At 44.7% G+C, this 8,807-nt stretch overlaps 1 protein-coding gene across 8 annotated transcripts in view; it reads right to left on the reverse strand.

The window, feature by feature from the left end:
- NEO1 (neogenin 1) overlaps positions 1-8,385 on the reverse strand; it is a 261,075-nt gene extending 252,690 nt beyond the window's left edge. For 4 of the 8 annotated variants that reach the window (XM_019659584.1, XM_019659588.1, XM_019659587.1 and 1 more), the window contains exons 1-2: positions 6,284-8,385; positions 5,505-5,819 (exon numbers count right to left, since the gene is read on the reverse strand). In XM_019659584.1, the coding sequence (XP_019515129.1) occupies positions 5,505-5,819; positions 6,284-6,683 (715 nt within the window). In that variant the 5' untranslated portion in view covers positions 6,684-8,385. The remainder of the gene's footprint in view (positions 1-5,504; positions 5,820-6,283) is intronic. The other 4 variants (XM_019659586.1, XM_019659583.1, XM_019659582.1 and 1 more) reach the window with 2 other exon arrangements.
- Between the last annotated feature and the right edge of the window lie 422 nt (positions 8,386-8,807).

The raw sequence follows: 8,807 nt of genomic DNA on the forward strand, positions 1-8,807 counted from the left end.
CAACATCCTCCACAACTAGACTGAAGAACAAAACGACAGCAACTTGTCTGTTCCCCTTCCCCCAATTCCCCAGCACTGTTCCCATCCCCCCAAATCCCCAATAAAAATCTTTACAAAAAAAAAAAAAGAAGTAAAATGATTTAAAGATAATGTGGCAACAAAGAAAATGGCATAAGGTATATATAAACTTAAACATACACCATGACTACAATGTAAAATCAATGTGCCATATTGTTAGTGACTAGAAAGAAATATACCAAAATTATACCAGTCGGTCCAAATGAATTTTTCTGGTCTCTATTTCCAAGGTTTTGGGGCAAAAACTCTTTTCATTCTAAATGAATGCAAAACTTGGGTTATATTTTAGTATCATCTTCCACTGGCTTATGTTCTATGACAAAGTCAATTTTTTTACATCACAAACACAAGACTTTTTTCTCACCTCATTTAGCTCTCTGATCAATGTGATTTTAACCTATAGTCATTTCCCTTAACCTATAGTCATCAATTGTTGATGCAATTTTACCTAGAAGCCAAAACACCTACCATCAGCATGTTAAATACCTCCCAATCACATAGAAATCAGTAGTAAAATAATGAGTTTAGGAATAAAAACTATTAAAGCCTCCACATAATGAGACTGTTACCCAAATACTTTTATTAGCATAGATAAAACTCATAAAGAAGAAACCAACGATGATCAATTAAGCTGACAGAAAAAAATATATTTATATACATTTTCAAAAAAATTATGTTTTTAAGTTCATAAAGAAACACAAAACATTCTACACAGATGATACTGTACTTCACAGTTTATAAGCAATTCTACATTTCATTCTTCTGACAACTCAGGTAAGCAAGGTATTATTCTTGCCTGCCTATAGCCTCCAACAGATACTACATGGGAAGGCGGAGAACCATATGTTATGTCCCAAATCCTCTGCCTCCATATCATAAGCCTTTTTTCATTATCCCACATCACATTATTCATTTGCACACGGTTTACTAAGAGCAATCACATTTCCTCTTTCCTTTGAGCATCTGTCCTGGAAATCTATGAAGCCTCTTGTATCTCATCCTATTAGGCAGGCAAAGCAGGGCATCAGTCTCTATTTACAGAAGACTTAGCAAGATCACGGATCCTTCTGAAGATGACAAAACTAATAAACACTAAAATTGCAGCATTATCCTGAGTAGGGCAACCCAACTCAAATGAGTCAGAAAACTAAGTAATGTGAAAAGTGACTGAAGGAATTAAGGATGATCAATTTAGAAAGGAGGGGCGAGTGACACACCCTCGTTAGACACGTGAAGGGCCACCACATAAAGGACTCAGATGTGTGCTGTATGGCGCAAGCAGTTAAAAAACAAAGGCAACACAACATTCGTTCAACAAACATTAACTGGTTATCAACTCTGTGCCAGATGCTTAAACTCCACCAGGTATACTAAGGTAGAGACGTCCTAGTCCTCCAGAGGTTCAGACTAGTAGAGGAGACTAGAAAGTAACAAGATGAAAAGTACCCAGAAAGCTTTGGGAACACAGACAATGACTCTAACTCTCTTTGGGGGAGGGGGCTAGTAGGGAAAAATTCACTGAATAGACAAGCAGGAGTTTCAGCAATGGACAAGGTGGGGAGTGGCCTTAATGGGAAGAGGGAGCAGCATGTGCGAAGGTGCAGAGACATGAAGCTCTGCAGTTAATCTACAGTGGTGGACAGCAGGTGCACGTTAGACGTGCCTAGACGTGATGCTTTAAATTGGGGGTGGGGGAGGCCCGTGGTAAAGAACACACAGGGCCTCACAATCTCCACATCAAAAAGTTTAGACTCTAACTCTCAAGCTATGGAACACTAATCAGAGATTGTAAGTAGGAGTGGCATGCTCAGAAAAATATACAAGAAAGCTCATTCCAGCAGGACAGACTTCTAAAGGGTAACAGTGGAGATAAAGAGATTAATTACAGAGCCAATACTGTTAGTCAAGATGGGCATGATGACAAAAAAATACAGATTCAGATTCAAGACATATCGAGGCGGTAAAAATCAAACAGAACTACTGGCTATGGGGATGAGGGCAAGGGGAGTGTCCAGGATGACGTCCACATCTCAGCGTGGTGGAGTGACAACAGTGATGTCCCACACAAGTAACACAGGAACACAAGGCCATGCAATCATTCGAGCAGCATGAGCACCCTGGGCCAGGAGCCGGTTTGCTACAATCTGGAGAAAGGGGATGAGGGAAGCAGCAGGGAAGAGGAGCACAGATGAGTCTTGTGTAACATAAGGTGCCTATTCAGTGACACTTCTGAGTGGCACGTGAAGAAGAATGGACTAAGAGAGTCATTAGCTCACAGGCAACAACTGAAGGCAAGGGGAGTACACAATGAGATCAACTTCAGATACCAAAATTTAATGAGGGGGTGAAAGAAAAATCTGAAAAACAAGTTAAGAATTGATCAGAGAAGTAAGAGACGAATCAGGAGATACGGTGATGCCAAAAAGGCAAGAGAAAAAATTCAAGAAGGGTGGGGAGGGTGAAAACTAAAGTTAAATGTACTGCATAAAGCAAGTTTACTAACACAAGCTGTTCAAAACAGGAAGAGACTACCTTGGGAGGTAGTGCAGATAGTCATCTAGGCAGGACATTGACAAGGGAATCCTTTCTTTAAATGACAGGTGTGGCTACATGACATCTGCAGCACACCTCTGCGGTCTAAGTCAGGCTAGCTAGCCTCAACACCATTATAATTCGTCAAATACTTTTTTGCAATCTGACCAATTTGGTTATTCTGATAAAAGCTAAAGAAAAATAATTTCTACATATTTCATGTAACTCATAAGCAACCAACACCGGATTAAAACTTTTCACTGATTCTGCCCTTGGGGCATAAAACGCTGCTGGACAAAGTGTGGAAAGAGCGATCTAGTCTCCTTCAAATTCAAACTGGTTTCAAATGAACTCTCAACACTGTCTTCCTAACTTTCTCCATTCCTGCATCCCAATTCCACTTCATTACCATTCCTTAACCCCTTCGACTGATTAGAGAAGACCTCACAGCATGCCTGGGCTGCTCTGTCACGTTCTTTCCTTAGGTCCCTACATATCTTTTCCGTAATCTGCCTGCCCTTCCTTCCTTCCTAAAACCAGATTGTGTGTCAAATCACTTCCAACCCTCCACCACCGCTGACCATTTTCTATCACCAGTCCTTCCCTCTTTTTCCTCCACCTCCTCATGTCTATACATCCACCCTAAAATTGAAAAAATACTCCATTTACTCTGTTGTCTCACACCCTGTTTTTTCCCTTTCACTACCAAATATCTCCATTCCCTTACCACCTACTCACTACTCACTGTAATCCCCTGTAAAGGTTTCTGAGTCTGCCCCTCTGGGAAAAAAAAAAATTAAAACTACTGACAAATGACAACTGACTTACTGAAGCTTGTTCCAGTTGCCTTACTCAGTTCTCAATTCCCTTGATGTCTCTGCAACTTAGGAGAGAACTGACCAAGACCCTTACTGCAGTTACTCCTTTTGGTTTTGTAATAAGGCAGGATGGTTTGTGGAAAGCACTCTATAGAGAATCAGAAGATTTGTGTTCTAGACCCAACTATGCCATTAATTAGTAGCTGTGAGCCTCCCCACCTCCTCTCTTACGCCTAAGATCTCACTTCTGAGACACCCTGACACCCAGACTAGGTTAGGTCCCTGCAGTATAAACTTTCGAAAAACCTATTCTCCTTTACAGTGCTTATCACAACTACTTAATTACATAATTAGCAGTTGAATGTCTATCTTTCCTACCCGCATACCAGACTGTAAGCTACATGAAGGCACAATTCAGCAACGGATTGCACCTCATCAGCGCACAATAAAAGCCTATCAATTGAATGAATGGTGAAATAGATGCTATGACCACTTCCTAAGACTGCTTATTATTTTTATTAACCTAAGAAATAAAATTACTCGCACTATATTTACTTACAAAATTACTGACAAAAATTTAAATATAAATTCCAATTACCTAAAACATACATAATATGAACTACATATAAAATTTTACATGTAAAATTAAGTAAGAGAGAACTTGTTTTCCAAGACAGTGACATTTGTCTTGCCCATCCACAAGAGTAGAAAGGGCTAGATCAGTTCTACATTTCAGGACCAAAATGTGTATTCTAAACCATGTTTAGTCTGCATGTGCAAGTGAGAGCTTCATACTAAAACACTATTGTTTGCATAGTTGTTTAGATAATACCCATTGGTACTTTAGGTTTAAATAAAGCTCTTGACATTGGCAAAAAAGACAGGAGCTATATTATACTCTCCAAGACAATCAAAAGAAAGTTTATCAGCTAAGTTCACTGCAGTGTGATTTTAAATATTTCACAGAAATCAGGGGGAAACAATAGGTAAGTGATTAGAAGCTGCCACTGGGTCTAATAAGATGACTTGCAAATGCAAAATGTCAGATCTCAAGCAAGTAGGTGAAAGTTTTGTCAAGTTTAATGATACACCACCTTGGTCAAACAATTTAAACAGATTACATGCTAATCTGCCCTTCAACTGCTAAGTGTATACGGTTGCTCAACTACACTGTAAGGTCTTTACAGAAGAGTTTGGCGTTTTGTTAATTGCCCACCCCCCTTATATAGAAATGCAGGTGATTTCAATAATCTGTGATATTTTTTAAACCTGAAAAATGGCTTTTGAAGCTAAACATATTTATACATTATTGCCACTTGAAAACAACGTATAAATAAAATCCGATGCTTAGACAATTCCCCAGGTTAAGAGCAGTTAACAGGCTATAAATATAGTTGTAATCCCCAGGAAAGAAGCATTTCATAACGGAAACACTAACAGATATATAATCACTTGGAGCCGTTCTCCAAGGCGCCCTCCTCGTTAAGTCAACACCACTGGTTGTGAAGGAGCAATTGTGCCCCTCTGACACCCTCTCTTCCTTAGCCTTGGGGCTACAATCCCCACACGAGGAGTCCCGCGAGGTCGTCCAGCGCTTCCCTGGGACTTCAGCTGGGAAATCCCTGGCCAGGGAAGGCGAAGTTCAAGCTCCCCTCTCCCTTCCTTTCCTGAAAATTAATGAATTGGCCGTACGATTGTTTATTTAATGAGGTGTGTAGTGGCCTCTACTGGTGCTTGTGTGAGCACAAGAATGTCCCACTCTTACAAGTGGGATGAGCCTGGGGGAGGGGAGGGAGGCAAGGGGTGAACCTGCCTGCGGGTACAAAGCGCAGAACTAGACCCGGGAGCCCCCGACGCGCCCCCGCGGCCGCCCCTCCCCCGGCGGCGCCCCCGCCCGCCCACTTCACTCTCCACCCTGCGCGACCCCCTTTCTCTTCCGCAAGCCGAGACCAGGCAAAGTTCCTGCACGTTTTCTCCTGGATCCTAAACAAAACACCGCAACCGCAGTGGGTGCCGGTGCGGCGCCCCCGCCCCCACCCGCGCCTGCCGGGCCCGCGACCCGCGGCCGCCGCTTACCTGGGGACTGCGGCGGGAAGCCGCTCCTGGCGGCCGCGGCGCCCGGCGCCCGGCGCCCGAGCAACAGCAGCAGGCAGCAGAGCCAGAAGGAGGAGGTACTGAGGAGTCGCCGGGCTCCCCGCTCCGCCGCCATCTCTTGCCCGCGAGCGGCGGCGGCGGAGCGCCGCGGAGCCGTCGCCTCCTTCCCTCCCGCGCGCCTCAGTCGGTCCCTCGCTGCAGGCTCGGCTCTGGCGGCCGCCGCCGCTGCTCCAGCCCGGCCCAGCCCGGCCCGCGCGGCCCCTCTTGCTGGAGGGGAGACTCGGGGGCGCCTCCCTCCTGCAGGGGGGCGGAGAAGGAGGAGAGCAGAGAGGGGGGATCAGTACATTCCGGACCGAAAGGGGGGGGGTGCAGTGGGTCGGTCTCCAGGTTCCAGGCGCCGCCACCCGCCGCCGACTCCGACTCCACACACCAGTGTGAGGGGGGCGGAGACCGCGGGGGTGGGGGGCGGGGGCCCGGGGCGCGCACCCACGCGCACGCGCACGCGCGCCTCCTTCACCCGCACCCCTTCGACTCCAGCGAGGCCCGCCCCCGCTCCAATCCCGGCAGCAGCCTGGCGGGCCGCGGCTGCGGGCCCGCTCCCCTCCCCCCTCTCCCCGGAGCCGCGGACGGGAGCCGGGCGCGCGCCGGGAGCTGCTGCTGGCGTCAGGGAAACCCCGGAGAAGCGGATCCTCCTCCTGCTCCCCGCGTCCGCCCGCTCGGCGCAGCCCCTCGGCCCGCGGGAGAAACTGCCCCCCGCTCACCTCCCGGACGCCTCCGGTTGCAGAGACCCGAGGGCGACAGGCGCTGCGAGACCGGGAGGCCGGAGCGGACGCGCACCTCTCTCCGCAGCCCGGGCCCGGGGCCTCTATATAGGGCCTCAGAGGAAACCGAATGGCCTCCGGGAGGAAACCTGGGTGCGCGAGGGTCGGCGCGGGGATTAATGTGCTCGCCAAAAACAATAGTGATCCCGCCCGGCTCTGGCAGGGATCTGGCGCGGCTCCCGTGGGAAGAGGCCGTCGCGCCGCCGCTGACCTCCCGCTTCCCAGCCGGGCCGCCCTCCCCGCGCGCTTCCCCCGGACAGTGCCGGGGCTCGCGTCCCACCCGCGTCACTCGGCCCGGGTCCAGGGAAGCCGGGCACAGACAAAGGTGCTCGGTGTCCATTCCTCCAGCTCGTGCGGGGGCCCGGGCGAGCCCCAGGACTCCCCGGCTGACCCTCTGACTGTAACTGAAATCTTTTTACCTCCACCTTTGCCGGGCACTTCGCATTTTCGTACCTGGAAATCACGTCTTTCGCCGGAAAACCGGGGAGCAAGAGGGATGTGATTTTTAAGCCACTTGGTAATCGTGAGACAGCACCCAGGCTACCCAAAGTTGGCAGAAAGCAGCTTGTAGTTAGTTACAGTGCAGATGAGGATACCGATAATTTCATAAGCTGCACCCATGGAAAATATTTTAAGAAAAATTTTTTGTATAGTTATGCACTTGGAGAATCACGTTTTGATTGTTAACGCTGAGTTAGTTTTTATTCACTGTATAGTCAATAACCAAAATGTGTAGCTTTCCACAAGAATAGCTGCTTCTCTGACTTCCACATCCCTCTGTGCCTTTTTCAGATATTTTATTCTGAAGTGCCAAAATACACAATATAAAGCTTCCCTTCATCAAACCTCTTAAATCATCAAAACGGTGGAATTAGGAACCCTCATCCCAGTTCTTTAAAACAATTGACTCTTAAAAGGGCAAACACGCTTATTGTTTTCCACTAGGGAAACAATTTAAATATCTTTTTGTTTTGGTTAACGTTGTTAACCATAAAAAATATTTCCTAAATACCCCTGATTGACCTGTTAAATTACAAATAGATTACCTCCCAATTACTTCACAAGTATTTGCTTAATTAACCTTTAATAATCACATCATTATTCAGTTTTCTGAGATAATTAATGGGAAAAGCTCTTTGGAAACTAAATTGCCTCGCAAATGTTAATATTTGGATATATTTTCTAAGTCTGGAAAATTTTCATTATGTTACAACTGTAAAATACATACTATAACTTTTAAAGTGAAGCTTACCTTTACCTCTAAGTAAAAAATGTATCCGTCGTGGCTAATAAGATAATCAGATTGATTTTCAGGTATGACGTCTGTGAACTGTGTCATTAGTTTAGCCCACTGTGTATACCAGGTTTAAATCAAAATTTTGTAAAGCACTTGCTGTAAAATAGGCTAAGTCATATTTCTGACTTGTTATTAAATCACAATTTTAAGCAAACCCACTATAATAAACCACTATAACAAATAGATGGAGCCCCAGAATAAAAGTTACAGATTTTATATCAGTTCAAGAGTAAGATAGTAAAGTAACCCAGGCACACACTTGAATTCAGATCCTTAACCTTATTTCAATGTAACACATTTGTGGACATTCCCTTTAAAAATCATTATCTGGAGTCATTATCTCTCCTTTCTTTGGTAAAGCATCTCTGAGAAAAGATTTTCTTAGCCGTCTTATTTATCATTTTTACTCTCCCAACAAGATTGTCAACTAAGATTGTCCACATTTATACTGCCAATCAACTTATTTTTATGTAGTCTAAACTATTAATCTATGAAGAGATATTAAACCACTTGTGAAATTAACACTTGTTTCATCTAAGTAAAGTTAGAGCATGAGGCCCGTGTATAAGGAATCGTGCACAAAGAAACTTTTAAAGCAAAGAAAACAGGCTGGCCATTGTATGTTAGTATACCTTATCAAAGTGCAGGCCAAAAATAACTGGACCAAAATATTTTTGTGAAGTTTATTTCAAGTGCACTTTGATATAAAATTAAATGATAAATCAATAAAGCCTATGAATGTAAAACATGGTCAGAATCTTATTCCCTATAGTAAAAAGATTATTTTCCAACTTTTGAGAGGCAATATAGTTCAGTGTTCAATTGCTGGTTAGATTCTGCTGCTGATTCCTGGCTGAACCTCAGTATCCAAGGTAGAAAAGAAAGCAAGTAAATCCCAGCATAGAACATTTCCTCATCACAGCAAATTTTAACTAGGATTTACCCATGTAGTAAGAACAAGATTTTCTTCTGCACAGATGTTGACATTTTTACATTTGCCCTTTACATTCTGTTAGGTAAGAGTTTTCATTCCTTTCTCTTCCAAAAGCCACCTGTTCTAGGGAGTCATCTCTGATTAAGCCTAATTAAGAAGGATATGTGCTCCTCAAGGATGAAACTTACACCATATTAATTTGACTTGTTACATGTTGTTTAATCATTTATCTG

Source organism: Hipposideros armiger, unplaced genomic scaffold (assembly GCF_001890085.2).
Source record: "Hipposideros armiger isolate ML-2016 unplaced genomic scaffold, ASM189008v1 scaffold_302, whole genome shotgun sequence".
NCBI classification, from domain to species: domain Eukaryota; kingdom Metazoa; phylum Chordata; class Mammalia; order Chiroptera; family Hipposideridae; genus Hipposideros; species Hipposideros armiger.